The sequence below is a fragment of the Solea senegalensis genome, linkage group LG20, assembly GCF_019176455.1.
Source record: "Solea senegalensis isolate Sse05_10M linkage group LG20, IFAPA_SoseM_1, whole genome shotgun sequence".
Classification (NCBI taxonomy): Eukaryota; Metazoa; Chordata; class Actinopteri; order Pleuronectiformes; family Soleidae; genus Solea; species Solea senegalensis.
This window is the reverse complement of record NC_058039.1, coordinates 8,145,983-8,171,933: the sequence shown is the minus strand read 5'-3', so window position 1 is coordinate 8,171,933 and position 25,951 is coordinate 8,145,983. Positions and strand designations below refer to the sequence as shown.

General features: G+C 37.9%; 2 protein-coding genes across 2 annotated transcripts in view; one reads left to right on the top strand and one right to left on the bottom strand.

The window, feature by feature from the left end:
* Nucleotides 1-1,021: 1,021 nt before the first annotated feature.
* On the bottom strand, nucleotides 1,022-13,984 carry tmem64 (transmembrane protein 64). Its single transcript, XM_044053035.1, has 4 exons — nucleotides 13,733-13,984; nucleotides 11,953-13,056; nucleotides 6,439-6,594; nucleotides 1,022-3,828 (listed from the first exon to the last, which is right to left on the bottom strand). The coding sequence occupies exons 2-4, from the start codon at nucleotides 12,658-12,660 to the stop codon at nucleotides 3,637-3,639; spliced, it is 1,056 nt and encodes a 351-aa protein (XP_043908970.1). The 5' UTR covers nucleotides 12,661-13,056; nucleotides 13,733-13,984; the 3' UTR covers nucleotides 1,022-3,636.
* Nucleotides 13,985-17,023: 3,039 nt separating this feature from the next.
* Nucleotides 17,024-25,951, top strand: part of necab1 (N-terminal EF-hand calcium binding protein 1) — a 26,885-nt gene continuing 17,957 nt past the window's right edge. The window contains exons 1-5 of the mRNA XM_044053246.1: nucleotides 17,024-17,192; nucleotides 21,268-21,292; nucleotides 22,528-22,636; nucleotides 24,953-24,978; nucleotides 25,078-25,175. Of these exons, the coding sequence (XP_043909181.1) occupies nucleotides 17,106-17,192; nucleotides 21,268-21,292; nucleotides 22,528-22,636; nucleotides 24,953-24,978; nucleotides 25,078-25,175 (345 nt within the window). The 5' untranslated portion in view covers nucleotides 17,024-17,105. The remainder of the gene's footprint in view (nucleotides 17,193-21,267; nucleotides 21,293-22,527; nucleotides 22,637-24,952; nucleotides 24,979-25,077; nucleotides 25,176-25,951) is intronic.

Genomic DNA, 25,951 nt, shown 5'->3' with positions numbered 1-25,951 from the left:
CTAAAAGCCTAATTTCTGAGGTTAAAATGAGGATTAAGTTGTGAATTCTGCTTAGTTTAAGGTTAGGTTGAGGCATTTATTGGTTTCAGTTAAGGTCAGGGATAAGACTTTTTTTTTTTAGGCTGTCCTAATGAATGAATGTCAATGCAGAGGCCTAACAAGAATAGCTGTGCCAGCCTGTGTGTGTTTGTGTGTAGCACTGTTAACAAGAAGAATCCATCTGAAACAAATTGCACGTCAGACGTTCCATACATTCACTTTCCTCTCTGTGTCCAGACAGCCTGTCACAGGCATAAATGGTGCTCCACTCTGAGAGCTGGCTGTTATTTGTAGATTTGCGGAAAACCTTTCGGCAAGAATATTTTGCTGCCCCATTACTTTTGAAATGGTGAGGTACGATGTTTCACCTGCCAGGAGTGGAGGTCAGGTTATGTGTGGGAGGGATAAAAATGATCATATGTATATATACATATATATATATGTATGTATATATATATATATACATACATATATATGTATATATAGGCAGGTATAATAAGATAGTGAGAATTTGAAATGTATTTCTAAAAACATATCTTAGAGACTCTAACGTCTCACTAATGGTAAAAACCTTGCTCGAAGTTAAAGTAAATATTCCATAGGTGTCATGAGCTATAGATTCATGCATTCACTCATCTTCTACCACTTTATCCTCCAGTTGAAATAGGCCTAATCTGCCCAAATCTGCATTTTTTTAGCCTGTGGGAGGAAACCGGAGAATCCTGCGTGGACTACAAGTTCCTATATTTAATATGGTCATTTAAATTCCACCTTAAATGACAGTGGAGGATAGAAAAATATTTGAAGACAGAATGATCAAAGGTGATGCATAACATAAATGGCTCCTGCTAATCATCAGAAATCAGCATGCATGATTTTGTGGGTTGAATAATCCTAGTCCCAGGTCAACTAGATGTCAGATGATATCAAATTTGCCCCCTTAAAAGTGAAAGTAATATAAATAAATACATTTGACCAACCATTTTGTAACAAAGCCTGACAGGTTTTATTTTTATCTTCTCTCATAAATAACACTGAACAAGCATTGTACAGTGATAAATATCAATATTTATACACTGTAAAAGTCTCTCTATTACAAAATACAGTATATGTGTAATGCACTTGATACAGGCGGGGAAGTGTTGCATTTCATAGCACCGAACATGACCCTCCACGCCCGCCTTTTAAGTTTCTGATCTCACATTGTAAGAGGTCAGGTGTGCAGTTACATCCCAGATACGGGTCGCGTGTGGGTGTCTATGAAATATACTTCCCTTAGGAATCAGTTGTTGCATAACTAAATCTAAGTTAAATAGAGTCCACCAACAAAGAACCAAAAACCTTTGCTGTAAAATTTCCAGCTTGTTTTTGTTCTTCCTCAATATTCTGTCCATTTCAAAAACACCAGTTGAGAAGTTAACAATATTATGAAGTGTGTGCACGGTGGCTCGTCAAGTTTCACAGAGCTCATTTTTGCATTAAACATGGCAAAATGTTCATTTCTTTCCCACATCTGAGCAGAACAGCTGCACGAGTCACACGCAAGACTTTAGTCCTCTGGTTTACCAATAAAAAATGTATGTCCACGCCTTTCAAAGTGAGACGAAGGGATGTCGTAAAACACGCTCGCCGCTCTTTTTTCGGTTTTAACTTACAGTTCAGGTAAGTCGGTGGACAGACGCTCAATCGAGAAGATTTTCGTGTAACAGAGGAGTGAGAGAGCTGTTTAAGAAAGTGCTGTTCTGATCAGAGATGTCGGGGTTTCTCTTCCACATCTTGGGCAACATAGAAATGTCCATCAGAGGCAGAAGGAGGCAAAAGGCAGGTTGAACACTGGAACATTAATATAGAAATGTTGATGATGGATCGACGAACACCTCAAATGTTTTCAAATCGCTCTTAAAATAGATATCAACTACCAAACACTTGGCTTAATTTTATCTTTCTTTTTTTTTTTGCTTTTGACTTTCAAGCATTATTGCTAAATTAGGACAGTAGGGGCCCTTTTGACTTTTAAACATTTAGTATTAACTCTAAAGTTTTTCAGATGAACTTCCAATACAATACTACACAATATTAAAATGGAAATAAAAAGTTGTACAGGCTTTTTGAAGAAACGCGGGGACAAGGTGGAGAGCCCTTATTATTCCTCAGTCAGATTTCGAACGAGGAGCAGCATCACAATACTTCATGTAAAAATAAATAGTGTCACATTCATCACTCAAGTGTCCAAGTTGTGTTTGATTGTCAGCTTCTGACACACATCTGTTCCATCTCCTGACCAAACAAACCCCCTCCTTTTATAATTTGGTAATGTGAACTGTGCATACAGACCCACACAATGACAGCCGTGTTGATTTATTATCCTCAAAAGGTAATTTTGGACCATTATCGACAACATTAAGTGCTAAAATTTTAAGTCATGTCACACTTAACCTCAGATTTATCAAATTATGGCACATAAAGAATAACGGCCTCTTTTTTTCATCTAGCTTAACCGTCTATGCAAGTAAAAAACGGAAAAAAAAGAACAGACTTCACTTGTGTTATTTTATAGAGCATTTCTGATTAGTTTGGTTTCAGCACTCAAATACATGACATTCATGACACCTCATCACCCATGTATTGCACACCATTGTCAAAACGATAACCGTATGGAATAACAGTATGATATTAAATTAAAACAAAAAAGGCAAAAGGAAAAGCTCAACTCATACTGAACGCAGTTTTCGTTCAGTACCGGTTCTTAGCTGCTCACGCTGCACTTCTCCTGAACGGAGTTCAGTGAAATCTGCTCTCCTCTCCAGCTGCTCCGCTCTAAACTGCAGAAGTGCTAAAATGATCTGCGGGGAGACGAAGCCAAAATCCAGCTGATTTGGTCATAAGCAAGCAGAAATCACACGGTCAGAGCGACCGGTCAGTGTCGGCGCTTCTCCCTTCCCTTTACAGGTCAAAAAAAAATAAGACACTTCATAAAATATACTACACTGAAAAAACAAATCTGCCCTTATTAAAAATGCCCTTATTATTTGTCATAAATTAGCACTGGATCTTGACAAAAATCCTAACATGTCCTGAAATCAAACAAAAACAGATGTAGTATGAGATAAAGGTGCATAGGTTGGCATTCTCTTGACACTGAAAACAGTCCCTTGGTTGTCTAGAAAGCTCCAGATTGCACATTCATAGTGTTCGCAGGCAGTTAACGCCGTGCTCGTTTTTTTTTAATCACTCACTCGTTCAGCAACTGCTGATATGACTAAACATCTTTTTTTTTTTTATTGACATCTCCTGTAACAGAGTTAATGTTAAGTACCTTGACGAAAATCATAATCATACAAAAAAGAAAAAATCCCACACTGATAAACCTCAAACCTATTTTTCATCAGCACCTTTTCTTCAAAAGGTGCATGGTCCCGCAAACAAAAAAAAATTTACCGACTAGAGACTGTCAGAGTCTCACTGTCAGAATTTCTCTGACCCAGGTGATGACGTTAACCACACCGCCATCAGTGTACTTCTGTCACCGTCTAAACTCCAATAGTTTCCTATAGTTATACCAGTCTTAACAGCTCATCTGCAGCAGATGATGTGAAGTCAAACCACATTGATGCAGTTCGCGTTGCCAGCTGCTGCCCTCTTGCTGCAGTAGGTGAAGCTGCTGTGATTGGTGGACGACCCGTTCATGTGCGACGACTTCAGCTCCATCTGGCATGCTGCGATGGCGGCGTTGAGCTCAACCTGAGCCCGGTGCACGACGTAGAACATCAGGCCGATGCTGATGACAATCTGCACGACACAGAGGGATTCATGTCATTTTGTTCAGTTAATTATACAAGTGTTATTTATACAAGAACACACAATGACTGTGTAGATCAGGGGTCTGCGACCTGTGGCTCTAGAGCAGAGGTGTCAAACGTACGGCCCACAGGCCAGAATTGGCCCACGAGAGGGTCCAATTCGGATCCACGTACTTACGCCAGGCAGGTTTTCTCAACCATGAACTACCGCTTTACTTATTTCAAAGTGGGTTACTTTTAATTTTTCATTCATTTTCCACAAACAATGGAAGGACAAGGTCAGCATAATTCAGTGTTTAATTTTTTTTCTCTCCGTTTTATTAAAAGGCGAATGAAATGTCAACATATATATCTGTAATAAAAATGTTTTTATAAGTGATATTATCTTAATTTTATGTGTCAGTGGGTTTTGCACAAGAAAGAAAGAGGACAGAAGAAGCAGCTTGCCACCAGGGGGCGACTCTATTGCTTGTCAAAAAGGATCTCCTTTAGAATGGAAGTCTTCAAGGATATGAGCCTACTTTTCACTTGATTTATAATGTTATTAAACATTTTCCAGAAGAGTTAATGGTGTCCATCTATAGTTTCAGCTCCTCTTCAATGGAACATGACGTCATTTATGTAAATTATGTTCCTATTTAGAGGAAAATAAATGATAAAGGGGGAGTGTTGCACTCAGAAGATTATGTCCACTTTTTATACACAGTCTTTCATTACACATAAGCTGAGCAGCATATGTACAGCTCAGTGATTAAGATATAATGTTCTGCTGAAGCTGCACAAAAATGTAAAAAAAAACTACAATTTGCCATTATAGAGGAGTTATATGTCAGTGTACTAAACTGGGATAGTTGACAGGCAGACTCCAGGAAGATAGAGTTTCCTCAAGGTTAATTTTCCAAGAATGTGCAACAATTTCTTTAGAGCAAGGCAAGACCGGAATAACTGGTGGTAAAAACTGGGTCTGTTTAGTTTTTAAAACCCTTTGACTTTACCAGTCAATATCAGCCCTATTTGTAATAGCTGCAAAATAAAATAAAACAAAACTAAAACTAGTCATAAAGTCATTAGTTAGTCAATCAGTTTTATAGTAAATAAATAATCGATGTTTTCCAACTAGCAGCCAGTAAGCAAGGACGAGATGTGGCTGAAAACTGAGCAATTGACTCACGTCAAGAAGATCAATGTCAAGAGAGATGGACTTTGTTTACATGTCAATGACAGGAGAACGACTGAATCACAGAGACAAATAATGTCTTACAGACAAAAGATAATCCAGATTTGTTGTTGTTCTATGTGTTTGTACATATAACGCAATAAATAAAGTACAAAAACACCCCAATAGTCATTAATATTATTGGCATGTTTATCAGCTCCTCTGCCTCCTGCTGCACGAAACACTGATACACACTGGATGTTAAAGTGAACCTTGAGCTCTGTGAACTTTACACGGAAGCTTCATGAATACTTGTGTGTGTGTCAATGACACTGAGCAGGTGCTGGGGATGTGGTGGCAATCTAAAATGACCTTTGGAGCAAAACAGGATTCTGGGTATACTTTGCATATCTCTTTTCTTTTCCACAGGGGACCCTTGGCTCATGAGGCTACAGCTTCACAACAGATTTGGAAAACGTAGAACCTTCATTACCAGTTCTTTTGGTATCTTTCTTTATTTTGTTATGTCTTGTTTTGCTGTGTACTTTTTTTTTTATCCCTGTGTATTAGTAAAGGACTGTATCTCTGTTAATATAAAAGCTTTTATAAATGACTGTTTTAAATCAACATCAGTCCTTTTCATACATATAAAATATTCTTGAATTTTTCAATATACTTCATGCAACCTGGTTTGATTATTGCAGTCTGTATGTAAAGGATATCTTTTTTTGTAATGTCATATTTCCTAAAATACTCACGTTAACACACCTAGAGCACCAAAATGTCATAAAAATTAAGATATTAAACATTTTATTTTATTTTTTTAAAACAACATCAGTTCTCATCATACATATCAAACATCAATGAAGTATTTAACCCTTAAATTGCCAAGTTTTTGTAATGATGCATCAAAAATTGTGATTTTCAATGAGCACATTTTTGTGCATAAGGTGTGTTAGTGTGAGTGTTTTAGTTATAATTGTTTACAATAGACTTCAGTTTGTTTTCAGAAATTTGTTTAAGATATTCTAGAAATGAAAACCCAAAACCACAAAAATATGCCTAGGTGTGTATAAGGGTTGAGGAACAAGCGGACACATTGTTCCTTTTGCACTTTATCACAGTTAAAGAGGCTTGACAGATGAGGAATTTACACCAGAGCATGAAACAGCCACCAGCAGAACATCTCATCTCATTTTGAGGGTGTGACAGTGTACAGCAGTGTCTGCTGTTAAACAAATACTGTGGCTGGACAAACGGGAACAGGTGTGTCCATGCAACACTAGTATTATTACTATACCAGTGTGTGGAAGACTATAGGTGCCGTATGCAAGAAAGTTATTATATTAAGTTATAAAACAACCATTATATGTCAGGGGATACTTGAAGTCACTGTTACTCCATATTTTACATAATAGCAGCTTTAATGTACTGTCAACTCACCTGCAAGCTAAACACAAAGTAGCCGCTGATGCGCTGCTCAGCGATAACGTCCTCCATTGTGCGAAGTGTGGTGCCCAGGTAGGAATTGAGAAGCTGAGTGGGTAACAGACCCACAGAGGAGGCCACCAGGTAGTTTGGCAAGGACACATCTGTGATCTGGAAATGGAAGCAGGGATAAGAAACAGACTTTAAACTTAAATAAAGTCACAAGTGCTCTGATTTCTGGGATTTTTTTTTTTTTTTCGAAATCAACATCTTAAAGTACACAAACTAAATCTTCTATGCTATACATTTATATTTAGTATTAGAGTTAAAGTTCAGTATCTTATGTGTAATGTTATGTATACAGCAATGAATGTATTGTTTCCACAAGACTTGATTTAAGATTTTCATTCATGTACCACACATTACCTTTAAATAATAAGGAATTCAATATACGTACCTATTGAAACTATAGATATGGAAGGTTTTTGTATCAGGATGTTGATCACAAATAATTTAGCATTTAAATTGATTAAACTCCAAATCAAGCAGAACCACTGCTATAGACGTAAGTGATGTCACAGCAGCTTTTATTCCTCACATGCGTTGTGAATATATCCCGTGTGACAATAACAACTGTTTTCAAACATTTTTCCCAACTCACAAACACAAGAAACAGCCATTTTCAGCCAAAAATAACAACAATCTGCAAAATCCCACTTTGGCTGGTGAGGGGATTCTGAGCACCATCTGGACTGATTGCCTTGAATAACATCACACTTCCAGCTCAGTGTCTCAATTCATGTCTTGATGCTGCCGCCTAAATATAAATTGCTAGCATCACTGTCACCCTTCAGCTGATGTGCATCTGTGCCGACCGTGTGACAATGTGACCTTGGCACTGTGACGTTACTGTGGCTGATCGCAGCATGTCATGGACTGTGCTACGTTGCTGCAGGACCTTGCCTCTGCCAAAATATCGTCAGGGCTATAAGACATTGTGTAAGATAGTGTCTCTTCACAGTGATAAGATCTAAACCCAGCCTATTGTTATACTTGACAAACGTTATTTCCTTTTTTATGTACTTTCTCCTTGAAAGACTAGTCCTGATGTGTGAACAGCATGTGACAACACTGTCACAATGCCTTCAGCTAAATCTGTTGGCATGACATGCAGAAGAACAAGGAATGCATTCTCTTTCTGTCAACGTCATCCCCGAGTTGTGAAGCACATGTCCTCTGAAGTCTCGTCCCCTCCCTGGCATCTGGCATCTGACTCACACAAGAAGAGCTAGTTGCTGTTGGTATTTTTATAGCCATGTGGAGAACTCCCTCTGAACACACTTACTTGTTTCTAAAAGCCTGTCTAAACATCAACTTATCAAAGATACATTTCTTGCATGTTTGTGTGGCAAAGAACTAGACAGATGAACATTTTGCAGCACTTTCTTTGTTCACTCTATGTCACTGTCGCTATACAACAATATTGACATCAAGGTGTCTTAAGGCGAGGACTCTTATCAAAGCAAATGCATCACATTTGAAGCAGATCAGACTTCCTGTCTCTAGTGGGGGCGCTGTATTTTTATAACAACATAGAAGTCCCACTGAACATCCAACATGTTTGTAAAAGCATATGTAACAAAAGATAATCTGTAAATTCAAGTGACAAAACATCCCATTGCAGGTCCAATACTGTAGGCTTGTAGGACCAAGACTCTAGGAGTATTGTGCCTGCACAGTAGAAGCAACGCTGTACCAAACTTCACTGAGACACACACAGGGTTGGTTCACCCTTTACAATGACACGTTATCTGTGTACGCCTTCACAAACATTAAGTCCCTAACTGCTTTAGTTCATTATGATGGCAAAGTGATGGACTCAGTCCAGTAGTGATAACGTTTCCACAGCTGTAATAAAATCCATGAAGATCTGAATATATTTGCTGCAACCTCAAAGGATTCACTAACAATTTTCCTGAGCTGTCCCATTGTTTTACCAACTGCTGCAGTCTCTGTGGCGCTTTAGGTTACGCGCTATAATGTAGCAACATTATAGCAGGAAAGCCTGCTACCATTTCAGCAGGAAAGGAGACGGGGGACACGGTGAAATGTAGCCTCACCCACAGAAAGTGCTTACCAAGGACAAAGCAGACAACACATAACTCCAGTGTGAGGCAGTACGGGTTTAGAATTACTCACCCATAGTTAGTTCTATTTTTTTATTGTTGGAAATGAGACCATTAAGATACAATATCAGCTCAGCTTAAAAATGAGGGGAGATTAACTGCCTGGTGTGCAGATACAACTTGGGATAGGTCAGAAGGAGTGTTTCCAATTTAGCAGTTGATTTAGTAGGCAGCTTTGAAGTTGCACACATATTGACATCAGAGTTGACGAATGGCAAGAAATTGAAGCACAAAAATGGAGATGTGTGTTAAGTCCCATCATTCTATTTGTCCCAGACAGAGACGTTTATTTATGTAAAATATCCTGCATGTGATATTACCTGCATCCAAAACAAAGTAGTGGCAGTGGTCACAAACTCAAATGACCTGGGGGTAACTGACCATCAAGTTTGGTCAGTAGGGGCCCAGTCAAGTGAAAAAATAAAAATTTAAGATGACATTTCACATAATTTCAAAATAAAAGTATTTGTTTTGATATGGAACAATGAATAGTTCACAATATAAATGTATTCATGATGCAAAATGAGTCCATTAATAAAAAAAGAATTCATGAATCAAACTCATTATAACTTGATATTAAGTCACATGAAATCGATTGGGGGCGAACAACATGTGGCCTGTGGGCCGAGAGATTGAGACCTCGTATTCAAGAGAACCTTAATTTCATTTTTAAACTCTTAATATCCGCATGATCCTAAAATAAATACTGTATTGTTCAGGCGACTGTTAGTTTACCTTCAACTTTCATTTTGTGCCAAGAATATATAATTGAAAGTAAACTGCATATTTAATCAAAGGAAAGTTATACAACTTGAATAAATAATTTAAAAAAAACAAAAAATCTGTCACCATCATAAAACTTTACATCAGTGCAGTTGAGCATTTGAAGAGGTCTTTGGTCTATTCTTTTAGTCCTATCCTTTTAGAATTTAGTTCTGATGTAATATTTTAATAAGTAGTAGTTAGTGGTGACTGGTGCATATTCATGGGTCACAATATGAAGCTATTGACTGGCATGGCGTGTTTGGGGTTGAAAAGCGCCTTCGTCATTGTGAGTGGAAACCAAACTTAGGCTAAGCTGACAAACAACAGCCTTTAACAACCTGGTTTTTCAAGCCAGTTGTGTCACCATGACCAGTTTCAGAGAACATTTTTAACATATCGTCTCTGTTTGGTCATCATACCTTAGGCATTACCACACAGTCCATAGCTTCACATTGTGTTTCCTCCTTTCTGTTTCTTTACATGTTAACCATTTAATAAAAAATTATAAATAAAGCAGAAGAATGCGCTGACAAAATGTATTCTGTAATTTGCATTCATGGTTATCATACTGTAATTATTTCTAAAAAAGATACCTCGCTAGCATAACATGCGATTATTGCTATGTTTTTCAATTAGAAAAACAAACTAACAGCTTTAAGAAGCCTGTGTATTCAATCCAGCATGTATAACCTGTATTGCTTGATTTATGAACAAGATTGACGAGGACTTCAATAACATTGCCTGACACACAGCGAGCTCAACAGACCCAAAAACCAGAAGTTACATAGTTACATCGTGCTGAGATGATGCAGTCCTGCTCGGGCATTGACAGGGGTGCCATTCACCCTGTTGTGAGTTGATAATTATCAAAATAATCTTGGTGACATTATTTGAAGGGTGAAATCCTACAATGTATAAAATCTTGCTTCTTCGTGCACAGGCACAAGGATAATGAAATAAAAACAATGACAATAGTGTAAGAATTTACTGCCATTAATTGTCAAAATTCCACAGCTCTAAAATGTCTTGGTTAATCACTAACCCCAGACAACTGGTTCTGCAACATGCAAATACTGTGCTTGTGAAGCATGAACTACTTTCAACTTCATTACTTAAGCCTTCTGGACATTTTCCTTCAAGACTGATTAAATATCTTCTCCTACATTACTTTTCATGAATGGAAAATGGGTATAAAAAAGTGTCGCTATGGATAAAAGGAGGAGAGTCATTGTAATGCTTCATAAGACGATGGCTTCGCCTGCATTTTATTCAGTTGCTTTCTAGCATGTCAGGTTTGTTTAGGTTTGTTTTTGGTTGCTGTAAAATCAGATGTTTAATTAGGCTTGATAGAATAAACTACTAAGCTAGAATAAACCAAACTTTGTCCAGGTGTTAAATTCATCCTTGGGCACATTTCCATGATGGTTACATTGTAGTGATTTTTAGGTTTTGTAAGAAAGTTAAGGCCAGCCTCATGTGCAATCACTTTGAAGGGTGAAATTTAAGTTATATTATTTTACAAGTGTACAATCACCTTATTGTTTGAATTGTTGTATTTCTCAAAGAATTAATCTTTTATATTTATATCAGGAGCCAGGTCAGCTCTGCAAAGGCTGTCACTTTGGACCATCATGCATATATATACACATGCATTTTCTCCAATCACGCTGTCCTTTCATTTCAATTTAGTGTAACTACTTTAAGGACACAGGCTAATATAAGACAATATAGACATATGGATAATTTAATCTGATTGTGACATTATGGTGGCAATTCCAGCTCTATGATGGTGATACTGTATAACACATGACTTTTCCAATTTTGAGTTATCAGTGAGTTGACAGTGAAGGGTAACTAATCAGCCATTATAAATTATTCATCCCACAAATGAAGGTCAAGGGCCTCAGGTTAAGTGTAGGAGTGCAGCTGAGAGCAAAAATACAGACAGTGCTAAGCTTTATACCAATCAGCCACAGTATTAAAACTGGTTCTCAGTGTTTGAATGACATACATTTCAGAATGAAGTTTTTTTCAATATTATAACCAGCTACTTAAACTCACCAATGGTCTCAGATTTATTTATTTGACAAACATGTTCACAATGAAGTCTTTCATTATTGATTCTAGTCTAGATTATGTTCACACCAAACAAAGATTTTTAGATAATAATAAGAAAATCAAGCAGGAAAATTGTGATCTTATAGTTCAAACTGATGTATAGTAATAATTGATGTCCTTCAGCAACATTCTTTTCATAGCAGCATCTCAAAAGATTAATACATTTCCTATCCCTGGGGACAAGCGGAGCAGGGATGACACAGGAAGTAATGACTGTAGACAAAGTTAGAGCTAACTTCCTCCATTTCGCACCAACATTGAGAGAAATATTTTCTTCAAAATAGTCAAATAGGTCACAGGCTTTAGTCTACTGACTATAGGTAATTTGTTGAACTATCCTGCTGTAGGTTTATGAGCTCTGTACTTGGCTGGTTCACTGGTGTGTGTGGATGAGTTTATGGCCGCCCAAGGTCCACCTTCAGTGCAAATGAAAAACGTACAACTATGTTCTCATACTCACCGAGAAAACTGCATTTTGTAGCCCAAAGGGTATGGGGGTGAGTCTCGCTAAGGCCACAACTTTAAGTCCGCTTCCTCCTTCCACCACTCGTATGACAGCGCTGAGCTGTTCACTGTTCCCAACCTTATTCAGGACCCAGTTAGTCAAGAAGCGTTTGCACACCAGATGTGCCAGAAAGGTCCCTATCAAAACTCCCACCATGACTATTCCCATGCCCAGCACAAAGCCATAGAGGTAGCCAGCTGCCACATTAAGAACAATATATCCCCATCCACAAGGGAATGACACAATAATCAAACCAACGATGAAGAGAAAGGCTCCAACGAGGCTGTCTAAGCTCTCCACCCAGAGCAGGAGGTCCTTGAGGTATTGGCGCACAAGGGCAACAGAGGAGAAGCACAAGGCAGTCAGGATGCAGGCCAGCAGGGCGCTTTTGAAGCAAAAGGTGGTGATGCAGCATGGATGCCTGAACTCTCCACTGGTGAAACCCGTCCCGACTGAGTCAATAATAACCTCAGGGTCGCCATCCGACTTTACTGTACCAGCCCCTCTCTCCTCAAAGGCGCTGCATATCAGTATGTCAATCTTGTCACAATCTTCTGTGGCACTTCTATGCAGCCAGCGGTTCAGCTGAATCTGTGCCTTGCCCACCGCATGCTTGACGAGCTTGGTGAACAGCTGCACAGTCGTGCCCCCTGACACTGACATGTTGACCCACAAACAAGGTCTGGGGAGTTTCCGACCTGGAGACAGATGTGATGTCAGATGTTTCAGACAGTCTTTACAGCCAGTGTATGTCCATGGTTCAGTTACTGGGTTTCAACAAACATAGGTCCTTAAAAACTTCAAAGAAGATGGCTTCTGAAATATCACCTCATTACCATGCAACTTCAGGAGCAACTATGTAGTGAGACATGAAGATGAAATCTGCCATCCATGAGCTGTCCAATTTATAAGTATTTATCTTGGGTACTCTAGCTGAGCAAAGTGCCAGTCCATTGTCTTGAAAGTGCCACATTTATAGTCTCCGTTTGGAAATCTTGCCATGATGAAAGTTGTCCCCCCTCAGCTCAAGGATGGTGCAGAGTCAGTGGATGGAGGGAGCTGTCAGGACAACAAACAGACAAACTGTGAGACATCACCAATCAATCCAACATGAGGGCTGCAAAATATGTTTGAAAAATGGGAAATTTACATCACAAAAGCAACTATATATACATACTACAAAGGCTACGTGAACTGTGATGTAATGTGTAGAAATGCATACTATGCCTTCTGCTAGTTTTGCTTGGCCAAGAATTTGTAATAGTTTCTTCATTTTCTTCCATTATAGCAGCCTAGCACTACTTAGAATGGAATATAAAACGCAATTGGATTTAAATTATTATATGTTATGTATGTATTATTTAATTTTTTTCAGATTTGTATGTCTACATAACATTCTTCAAGGTGGTAGAAATATAGATATTTGAAACAATGTTGTTACAATGGAAATAATGTATTTTATTTTATTATCAGTGTCTGCAAATACTCACTATCTTGGTGCAGAAAAACATCAACACAGTCTACTTAAGTAGTTGTTTGTTCATCGAAAGCAATTTAACCGCTGCTATATTAAACAACGTAATCGCATGTTATCCATATATCGCACTGACTCAGCCCTAATCAAAAGTTCTTTGGGCTGTGACGTGATGCAGAAACGTCCACATTTATGACACCATTAGTTTCCCTTCAGGCTAAAGGTAACCCACTAGCATAAATAATAGCAAGGCTAACTTACTCTGGCGGTTAGCTAACTAGCTCGCTCTGTGGATAAAGTCCTCTGCTGCACTTCAGAGTCATAAAGCTTCAGCCTTATCAGCTCCTCTTCACCCAAATAACACAGCGACACACGGAGAAATGAGACGTGGACACGCAGTGTGGCGTTCCTCCGCTGACTGCTGGGTGATGCTGCTGATGCTGTGGTTTCTCTGCGTTGAAGACTGCCTGTCTTCTGCTGCTGTCGGAGCTCGAGCTCTTTCATACCCACCACTGTTTGTGTCCCAGAATGCCAAGTAACCCCGGGCCACGTGATAGACCGTGGTGCCTCCCCCACCAATGAGAGCGCTCCCGGCAGTCACCGCGAGATTTTCACCACCACGGATTGTGTTTGTTTTGGATCAATCCTCTTGACACACGGTTCTGGGGTCTGACTGACACCTCGCTGCCACATAAGCAACTGTTACACAACCGTTAATCTTTTAGGTCTCATAAATGAATCAGGTACTTGATAATAAGTTTATGTAAAATGCTAAATGAATAGTGAGTAGTAGTGATGGGAGCTGACTATGCTGAAGTCAGCATTTTTGAGAAGGAAATATTTTACATCCTTGGGCTAAAAGTGGACAAACTACACTGAGTGTTGTGTTTTTTCTCAGAGACTCAGTCTTTTTTTTGTTTGTTTGTTTAGAAAAGTGTTGTAATTGTTGTATCTTTTATGTAACTAGTGTTGTAATGTAACAAAGTACAAATACTTTGTTACTGTACTGTACATATCTGTACTTTACGTTATTTGTATTTCTGGCAACTTTTAATTTTACTGCACTACATTTCCTAAATAAATTGTGTACTTTTACTCCACTACATTTCCCCTTACTGTGCGTTAGTACCAAATAAAAACAGTAGAAGAAGCGATGGTTATAGTCTGTATTTATATAGAGCTTTTCTAGGCTTGATGAGCTGGTTTACACTACAATTTCCACCCATTCAGACTAGCAGAGCCAGGAATTGAACACACAATCTTCCAGTTGAACAAGATTGACAAGGACCTCAATTACATTACCTGACACACAGACGTTACATAGTTACATCGTGCCAAGATGATGCACCCTGTTGTGAGTTGATAATTATCTAAAATAATCTTGGTGACATTATTTGAAGGGTGAAATCCTACATTGTGTAAAATCTTGCTTCTTCGTGCACAGGCACAAGGATAGTGAAATAAAAACAATGACAATAGCATTACAATTTACTGCCATTAACTGTCAAAATTCCACAGCTCTAAAATGTCTTAGTAAATCACTCACCCCAGACAACTGGTTCTGCAGCATGCAAATACTGTGCTTGTGAAGAATGAACTACTTTCAGCTTCATTACTTAAGCCTTCTGGAAATTTTCCTTCAAGACTAATTAAATATCTTCTACTATATTACTTTTCATGAATGGAAAATGGGTATAAAAAGTGTTGATATGAATTATACTACTAATTATTATACTTAATTGTGTGTAAAATCACCCGATGTATGAATTGTTGTTTTGTCTGTTTGTGTCCCAGAATACCAAGTAACCCTGGGCCACGTGATAGACCGTGGTGCCTCCTCCACCAATGAGAGCGTGTGCACAAGTGTGCAGTAGTCTACACATTAAGTAGAAAAAACATATTATTGGGTTGCTTACTGCATAGTGTGTAGGCTCACCATTTGTTATCTGCAAAGTAAACACTATATAAAATATAAACTGTACATATATACAATCCCATAAAATTGAGTTGAGCTGGAGTATAAGTATAATCTTATTTCAATACTTAAGTACAACAATCTCAATATTGTAGGTTACAAAATAACAATACTTCTGTTGTAAAAATGTAGTATAAATCCACAATGATGATGTTCTCCCAGGACTCCACTTGATGGAGCTGTTACACAGGGCTCACAAGGAACCCTGGGAGATTGCTTATCTTTGAAGAACTTAATTGAATTGAAATGAGAATTGAAAGTGTTCATTCTAGACAGTTGAAGTGCAGCAACATAAGCTACAATGCGGATCATGTTTTACATTTAAAAAGCATTTTAATAACCAAAATAGAAATTCTTCAAGCTTAAAAAGATATAATGAATCACGATAAATAACAATAACAACTGAAGCTGCAAGCAGCATTGTGCAAGCTGTTGCCCTGCCAGCAGGTGACACTATGCCCATGAATCAGTTTTCATGTGCTGATGTTTTCTGGCCGGGTCTCTTATCTCACATTAGAAGTTTTGTGCAGATTGATGAATGTACAGCAAAGTTACAGGCCACGTCCTGTTATGTGGCAAATCGGCAGCTAAGTTAAAAATGGCTGACTTCCTGTTACGGTTTCATGTCAAATGGTCAAAATACCGATGGTGGCCACGTCCTTTTGAACCTGCAAGACATTTGATAACTTTTCATCTTTGATGTGTCTAGAAAACCCCAATCTTTCAAACATAATCTGCTTTAAAAATGTCCAATGATTTCGATCACATTCTTACACCTGTGGGTAAATGATATAGAAACACTATGAATGACTTCTTTCTTTCAAGCTGAAATGATCTTTTATCATCTTTCAAACTGTTCTGTTGTTTTGTGTGTGTTTGAGTTTTGTACATTATTAATTAAAGTGCTATAAAAAAAATAATGTACAATTAGAGTTGCAACTAACTATTATTTTCATAATTGATTAATCTGTCGAATATTTTCTCGATTAATCATTTGGTCCTTAAAATATAAGAAAACTGTAAACCGATGATGTTCTCAAATGTCTTGTTTTGTCCACAAACCAAACTGATTCACTTTTAATGATTTCTTTGTTATCCAGAGCAAAGAAATGAAGAAAATAGTCAAATTTAAGAAGCTTAAACAATTGGAAATCATGTTTTAATCATGAAAAAAGCTTTGAGGCGATTAATCGATTATCAAAATTGTCGATTAATTTTGAAATCGATTAATCGATTGATTGTTTCAGCTCTACAAATAATAATTATTATTGTGTGTCATTTGTGTTGCTCATTTAACTGCCTTTTAAATTGGACTCTAAGCAGTCAAGCGCCTGCATAACAGGAAGTGTAGTCACCTATTTGTCAAAATAAAAGCACGTAGCTATGAAACGCGGCTGTATAAGTCAACCTTTGACTCTGAATTAGGCGCAAAACATTGACGTCAAGTTTTAGTACTTGCAGGTCAAGCGTTGTATCTCTATCTATCTTTTATTGTCGTACCGAAGCGTTAATAGCGACATTGCGGAAGTGGCATGTTTTTTATTGCGGGTGATTTGACAGTAGCTCGGAGTCGCCGCGTCTTACCAGAGCCTGTGTTCACATCTTTATAAGAGCGCACACATTCCGCCGCAGTTTGCTACTGGAGACACATTGTGGACGATGGATTGTTCAGAAGAGGTTCAGTGTGTGTGTGAGGAGCCCAGCGCTCCACTGGAGATAAAGAAGGGGATGTCGATTTTCATTGATGTAAGTAAAACTATGCAAGAACAACATGAATGTAAATACTCAACAGTAATGATGATGAAGAGTGTCTCTTCTCATATTTGTTTCTGTAATACTTAGATGCAATATAGAATATAGATGGAATACCATCTATAACTGCAGAAACAATTCACACTGAAAAAAGATCTATGTTTGTTATATTATTTTTTTATATGTAATGTGAGGTCTTTTTTTGGATCAGGCAGGGAACACAGGGCTCCGTGTTTGATGGAATGAATGAATTTGACAAGCCTGACCTTTAATTTAGCTCCACAGTTTCAGAAGCTGCCCATCCATTTATATGTCAAACACCAACACCAAATCTCATGTTAATGAAAAACCAAAGGTTACTTTTTTTTTGATTAAAGTCAATGAGTATGATTGTTGTTGACCGTATAAACCAAATATGTTGTGCAAAGAAAATTATACTGAGATGTGAATCTGCAAAGATAGAAGTTTTTAGTTAATTGAATGTGTTTTCTTTCTTTTACATGAATCAGTATCAGCTCATTATATTTTTCAAACACTTCCCTCTGAAGAGCTTCTCCCTCCTCTGTGCTTTGTGCCTCTGCATCTGACACCTAATTGTATTCCCCACATTCCTGCACTCTTTCATGACAGTCTCCTTTCCACGGTAAACCTGCTCGCTGCCTTTGGTTTGTCTAAGAGACACAGGAGTAGGATGCACACACACGGGAGGTGAGATTTATCCAAAGTGGGAAGACGTATTATCCATCACATCATCGCTGATGTTCAACAGAAGCTTGACATCTTCAGACTGACAGGGAACAAAACAGTCTTCTTCAGAGGAGAGAGCCGCTCCACTCATGCTTGATTCAGTTATTTTATGACATCTGCTCTATATGAGTTACTGCCTCACTCTGCGGTGTCTTTATAACACACAGAAACACACAGACTTTCAACAGACACTACTGGCACAGGCTTGTGTATGTGTTTTCTTAATCCTTTCAATGCTGCTGTGCCAGATTTGAGGAAAATTTATGTTGGTTTAATTAATTAATTTAACTATAAGTATTTTTTTAATTGTGGATTATTGTTTTCTTGATTTAAATGTGGATCCTGAGAAGAGCAACCATTGATTACTCTAATGGCTAAAGCAGGCGTCTGCAACCTCTAGAACAGGGATCTTAAACTAAAATTACCCGAGGGCCACTTTAAGTGGGAAAAACCACTGTTCAGTAGGGGTGGGGTGATAAAATGTAATTCCCATATATCGCAGTTACGATATTTGTCACAATATTTCATAGAATTTCAAAATAAAATTGTTTGTTTTGGTATGGAATGAGAAAATTGTTTTAAGAAAATTGTATTTATGATGCAAAATGACTCTGTAAATATACAGTGAACATTATATAAAATAACGGACAGAGTTTGAAAACCTGTTTTCTGGAGCTGCAAAACCTATTTGACCTATTTATATACATACATACATACATAAAACAGTGTTTAGATTGTATGTAGATCGTGCTTGAGAAAAGCCGTGTGTCTGTAGTGTGTGTAGTGACGCAAAGATGGACAGGACTCCAAATGTGCACTTCCTTCTGAAATTGGTGTAGACACAAGGATGTGACACATATTTTTAGAAGCCCAAAACACTTTTATTTCTCATCTTGAGAAATAGCTAAGAGGTGTCCACTTTGAAAGAAAACATTTAATACAATTTCAAAAGCTACAAAAGCTACAAAAGCTACAGGGAGCCACATGCTGCTCTCGAGCCACAGGTTGCAGATCCGTGATTTATGTTAAATGTGAACCCTGAGAAAAGTAGCCATTAATTACTATAATGGTTAAGCCTTAGTCACTAATGAATTAAACTAAGCTAAACTAAACAGAAACCGTGTTATCAGTGTGATGTGATATCTGATAAAGAATGTCACACACACATACTGTAAGTTAAGACTAAGAAGAAGAATCACATTGTTAATTAATTTGCAAATTTAATGAATCCACTTATTATTTGATTATTTAAAACATAAAGAAAACTGTAAAAAAAATACTCCATATATTATCTCCAAGCCTCAGGATATCTCTTGAATTGTCTTAACCAAGAAATGCAGGTACCAAGTCAAGGAAATTTGAAATCACATTTGATTGATTTCCAAAGTATAGTTCCAAATTGTAGATGAAACTAAAATGGGCATTTTTCATTTGGGACGATTGTTTTCACATCGCAATCACACTATTTTTCTGTTTCACGTCCCTTAATTCCTGTTTTGCATAGTGGCCTTATGCCAATAAACAAATTTGTCTCTCGTATGGTAATTCACGGTGGATGAATGATGAGTGACAGGTAGAACAGTGATGGACAGAAAGCAGGTGTCAGTGGATGCTGGACAGCAGAAGGTGTGAACACAACTGATTAGCAGGAAATCTTGAAGGACTTATATAAGTCAGAGCGCAAACTGACAAGAACAAGAAGAATGTGGGTGTATTTTTATTAATTTGGACCTACAGCACAGAGCCAAAACAATCCTGGCAGGCAAAATCCAGAGATTTTCTCTGGATTTCAAATTTAAATGTGCATCTTGCAGATAAAGGATTATACAGTCAGATTAAGCTTGTAAGTGTTTGTGCGTAAATCATTCTAACAATATCGGGAAATTAGCCTAATTTTTTTACTTGATTTATAATGTCAGTAAAGATTGTTTTCTATGGTCTCAATCTCTATTGTCTTTCACTTTATTAACAAACATCTCTGTGCCACAGTGACAAGAACATTTAGTGCACACACAGCCTGTATATTGAACATGCACCGTCTGGTTTGAAAGGTTAAGCCAAGGAAATAGGATGGAAGTCTATGGGAAAATGATCCTACTTCTTACTTCTCACTTCTCACCAAAATCTATAGTTTCAGGGGTTTTTTCAAGAGCACAATTGTGTAAATCATGTTTCCATTTAGAGGACAATAGAAAATAAAGTATGGCACATATGAGTGGACAGCAGGGATTGTCTGGAATGAGCCTGGTTGCAGGTGACGTCGGTGAACTTTCATTAACCCTTAGAACACAGAGCATTTAAGCTATAAGAATGTGCAGTATAGAGTGTTTTATATCGGTTTTTTGGCTCTATTTCGTTTTTTTGTTTTTTTGAAATAAGCAATTTAAAAGACGTAAAAATGCATTTTGTGAAACTTGAAGATGTGACATATAAACACACATCCCAGACACTCCATATAAAGAGTTGTGTATTAATCCCACTACACTATGGGTCGTTTACTATGGGTGCCATGGGAGCACTAAGCCTTAGTGCCTGAGTGTTTATGTGGTAGTGTTTATAGGTCACATATTCAGGGTTTAAAAATGTGGGGGGGTTTTATTATTATTTTTATTATCATTATTATTATTATTGAATCACGTTTTAGTAGTGATATAAAGTAGCAATAATTGTGCAGAAGTCACAAAATGAGACCGTTTTTCTTTTCTTATTTGTTCACAAAAACGAGCCAAGTTTGAACTGTGACGTATTTGCAAATTTCACAAATTCAATCCAATTTTAAACATTTTGAGTACTTTTTGCTCAGGTGTGTGTAGTTGCTGAACATGAAATACATTTTTTCATCAGATTACCTATAGGTTGTGCTGAAAAAAAGGATATAAGACACTCTATATTGCACATTCTTAAAGCCTCTGTATATACTGTACATTTGAACATGGAAAAAAGAAGCTGAAATGCTCTGTGTTCTAAGAGTTAACATAGCACTGAGGCTTTAAAATTCACTGTTTTATTGGTGAAGTCATGACCGGTTGCCTCTGGTTGTAAATACACTTTAAAATTCCCTACATTGCTCAGTTCAAACGCGACACGAGGACAAAATGGTATTTCGAGTTTGGTGGCGTCGTGGCTGGAACCTTTCACAGCTCATGTGGTCACCGGCACTCAGCCTTTCATCTCCTCTGGACTGTGGGACGGCACTATCAATAATTTAACAACGCACTGCTTTTGAGAGTGTGATCAATGATCCCCACACGCACACACACACACACACTTTGATGATGTGAGATCTTTGTTGACACACCTCTTCTTCTGCTTCTTGTCACAGATTTTACGCAGAGCCGATAAGAATGGTAAGTGTCCGACCTCCCAGCTCTGTCTGTCTGTCTTTGATATGACTTAAATCCCCCCCTTTTGTTCATGTGTGTGTGTGAAATCTGATGTACTTTCTCAATGAAATTCTGATCATGAGTCGCTGCTGATACTCTTTCAGTTGCCATGGAAACAGGAAACTGACCATGCCACTGAGGCCGAGTATCAGAGCACTAATGAAGACAGACATCAAGGATTTTTTTTTTTTCACCAGTTAGACAGTTTTTAACATGACAGTCCACACTTAATAAGTCAGAGGTGTGAAGCTGCAGTTCTGCTCTCTTGTGTCAACGTCATAGTTATTTTGTAGAGAAGTAGAGACGGAGGGTCTTGTGAATTCAGGTTTCTGGCCACTTATCCCACTTCCCTCAACCAAAGGAGTCTCTAATATAGCACAAATAAATACAATCTGAAATGAGAAAAAATGATGTGGATGACACACAGGCCTTGCATTTAAATTTTCTGAGTCAGATTATAATCAAAATTCTTGTGATGAAAGTTCTGATGAATCACAATATCACGCACCGTAGGGTTCTGTTTGTTCTAAAATCACTTTACTTTGCCGACATATTTAATATTGCACAGACAGGGGGAGAGCGTATTAGCTCCAGGTTCAAGCCCACAGGATTCTTACTGTGAGGCGACAGCGACTCGCCCACATTATCATCATTTAATATAAATGATTTAAAAATAGCCGCTCAGAATTCATTGTTCACATGGCACGACGCGCTCCGTTATTCATCAGGTGTCTCATGCTGTGAGTGATTTGAGGTCCTGTCGCACAAAGACGTGCCGCATGTTTGCTCTTAGTGTTGTGCAAACATCAACACATACAAGGCAAATCTGTTCCAGGATTATTTCTGAGCTCATCGACTATGAGTCACCGTACGGTCGTTTTATGCTTGTGTGTGTTTGTGTGTGTTCGCCTTTTTACAGCCTTCAAAAGAGCCTCCATAGCTCACATCATCAGTGACATGCTGTCTGGGGATGTTTGCCTTCAGACACTGAATTGTTGACATGTTTTCCTGATTAACCCTTTGCATTTGAGTTTTATATGAGGAATGAAGTCAGCACAGGATCAACACTCATGTCCACATTTCGATAATAAACCTGTGCTTTTGATCTGTGCAGTTTCAGAAATTGCTCACTTGGCCTCACAGTATGACACTGTGAGAGCTGCCCTGACCATCTATTGACGTGTTTCATTTGTCCCCAGATGACGGGAAGCTTTCCTTTGACGAATTCAAAGCCTACTTCTCTGACGGAGTCTTGACAGCTGAGGAACTGAAGGAGCTCTTCCACACAATCGATACCCACAACACAGAGTAAGTCAATGACATGCTGTATCTATACGCCACCCTAACCCTAACCCGCCTTTCACCCGATATGTCATACTAAATATGCTGATGGATATTTAAGAACCACGTAGGTATGGTTAAGTGGTGCTTAAAGGATAATCGTAAATATGGTTCAAACACATTAGTTGTTTAGAAACCTTGTGTTTTGCAAATGTGTGTACCTGTATATCCTTAAAGGAATACATCACCGATTTTCATTGAGCTTTGTATTACATTACATATTAGTAATACAAAGCTAAATGCAAATTGGTGAAGTATTCCTTTAACACAGTGCATACATGTATGTATTTGAAGCTGTAGTGTATAACGTTTGGTCATTTTTGTTGTTTGGTTTTGTGAACAGAAACACTCACTCACTCATTTTCTACCGTTCTACCAGTAAATTTAACTTCTAAAACTTTTCTTTGTGTTTTCAGTCACACTTCCATCCTAATTGTGTCAGTCTGGCTTCACGATAATGTTGCTTTTGCCTCCGTCTGTTTGACAGAAAACAAATGACTTCCTGTGTGCAGTGTGTAAGCGTCGCCAGGCAACACAGGGAAACAGAGAGAGTTGTGTGCAGCTCGTAGGCTTAATCAGCGTTGTGTGAACTCATTTGACAGTGCCTTCCGTGAACGTGACATACATTTATTTACATTTGACACTGCAGAATCAGCTTGATTCGCTCAGCAGTTTGTTTTTTTAAGAATCCTTTTGTTTGCAGTGCACAGAATATAATACGGAGCATCCTGAAGAAAGTGACATCTATAAAAAAGAAATTGTCATATATAAAATATTTAGAGGAAATGGAGTATTGTCCTAGTGATGACAGATGAGCGTATGAAGAGAAGCTCTCCAGGCTGTGTGGGTGTGTGATGTCCCTCTGCAGGACACTGGAGACTCCGTTTCAGTTCATGTGGCCAATATTGCAACTCTGCACTACAGTGGTATTGCTCAAATGTGACTGCTCTCGTACATTTTTATTTAAATTCATTTATTCAAATGTTTGGCTTAAATTACATTTAATCTGTTTGTTATTGTTTTATTATTTTTATTATTACGAATTTAATTATTATCCATAATAATACTATTTGAGCCATGTTCATTCAACTATTCAGTATTATACCAGTTAATACATCATTTTATTGTATTAGCAATATTAGCAAAAGGTCTTTTCCTCCATTCCATCCATTTTATCAATCAGCATCTAAAATATGCCATGGGGCGATGGTTGCTCAGAGGGAGAGCGAGTTGTCTCTAAACTGGAAGGTTGCGGGTCTGATTCCCAGCTCTGCTAGTGTAGCAGCTTTAATTAAGATGGTCACTCTATGAATGAAACACACTAGGCTCTTCAGGAACCAGGATCTGGACTTCAATTGTCCTACAGGGGACAGTGAGTCTCACACACACTGTAGCAGGTCACTCTGCATCCAGCACAACAGCTTTTCCAAGTTCTGCCCCTGAATGTAGAACGATGTCATTTGTGTGTCATCATGTGCTTCATTAATTCAGTCCCCCCTGGCACAACAGGTGAAACAGAACTATCAAGATATTCTATTCTTTTATTTTTGTAACAACGTATGGAAATTTTATACAAAATGTAAAATGAGTTTTTGGAATGTTCATAATGAAAATAATAATAAAAAAAACTGTACTAGTTGCACTAGTCTACAAGCCAATGTGTCCCTGGGCAAGACACTTAACCACAAGTTGCTCTTGATGACAGTGTGTGAATGGGAATGAATGATGTGTGATAGAAAAATAGCAAAACTGATTGCAGACAGATTTCCAAAGGCTCAGAATGTAGATGCACACACACGCACACAAATCAATGCTTTGTATTTAATGTGACTTAAATGCAAAGTCTTCCACTGTCCGCTAACAATGTGCAGGTATTGATTTGTCCTCTTGTGCAGCAGCCTTGATCTGCGTGCAGCCTTTTAGACTCTCATCGACAGTTGATCCAGTGAAGTGCCGCACGTGAAGGAGGCAGAGAGATAACTGTCGTGTCAGGAGAATAAAAACTCACTGGCCAGACATATGGCAGGAAAATGGACAAGGAATTAAAGATGGATTTGATTAGATTGGTTTCATGGAAATAGTAATAAGTTGAAGTCGTGCATGTGCCTCAGGCTGAGTAATTAGAGGAGAATTTCTCTGTGGAAAAGTTTGAGCTTTTCTTGAACTTGTCTTCTTCACTTATGTAGTCTGTAGCACTTTTGGTTATTAATATGTTAAAAATAAATTAATTAATAAACTCAAATTACTTTTCTTTATCTGAATCTCTCTCTTTTTCTCTTCCAGCAACGTGGACACGGATGAACTCTGTGGTGAGTTGAGTCTTCATCTTAATAAATTCCTCTTCTAATAAGTAGTAGTAACTAAATCCATGTTCTGCCATTTGCTTGTTTTGTCATTCTGCTGTAAAGAGTATTTCTCCCAGCACCTTGGTGAATATGAGAACGTCCTCGCTGCCTTAGAAGACCTGAATAAGTCCATACTGACAGCGATGGACAAAACAAAGAAGGTAAGATAAGACAAACAACCATTCACTCTCACAATCACAGCTACAGTCAATCTAGAGTATCCAATTTACCGAATCGATCATTATATCCAGCTTCTTTAAATGTTCATGATAATTAAACCTCACTGGATATTAAAAGGTTAAATTATAAATAAAATAAAGATAAAAATGAACACACAGTAATAAAGTACTCTAAACTTTGGTTGCTGTGTGTGTGTTTGTTTATGTTGTCTTTTGTCCTTGTTTGTTGTGTTTTTATTACAACAAATTGAAGTGTTGTTTTTATTGGCTCCGTGTGTCTGTCTGTTTGTATGTGCTTCCACACTTGCACTTGCCAACATGACCGCCAGAGGCTTGTCACGTGAATGGGGTGAAGTCTGTCATCTCTGATTGCATTGTTTTTATAGTTTTTGACTTCCAACTTTCCGTTGAAGGACAATAATGCGTAAAAAAAACAAAACATGACCAAATATAATGTATTAAGGTCAAATCTGGAGATTCAGAATGATAAAAGTTGACTTAAATCAAGCTACTGACTGTCAAACAATATATTCTCTGTCTGGAACTTTCACAATCCTGGTGCTCTAACTTTAAAAGCTCTGTCCTATTGGACCACTTAGTCATCAGCTGCATGTGTATGTGTGCTTTGACTCAGGCAACACCCACTTTACTCTGTTTTCATTTAAAAATGCATAAATTCTGCTCCAGATATTCCTGCGCTCCACATTAGCCTGATGTTTGAAGACTCAGAAAGGTTTGAAGATGCATTTTGAATATTG

Bases quoted from the DNA above. Each gene is read 5' to 3' on its own strand.
- tmem64 (XM_044053035.1), bottom strand. From the start codon at position 12,660: ATGTCAGTGTCAGGGGGCACGACTGTGCAGCTGTTCACCAAGCTCGTC. The intron at 6,595-11,952 runs GTGAGTATGAGA...TTCCATTTCCAG, and splicing joins TACAAAATGCAGTTTTCTCG to ATCACAGATGTGTCCTTGCC. The intron at 3,829-6,438 runs GTGAGTTGACAG...TGTGTCGTGCAG, and splicing joins ACTTTGTGTTTAGCTTGCAG to ATTGTCATCAGCATCGGCCT.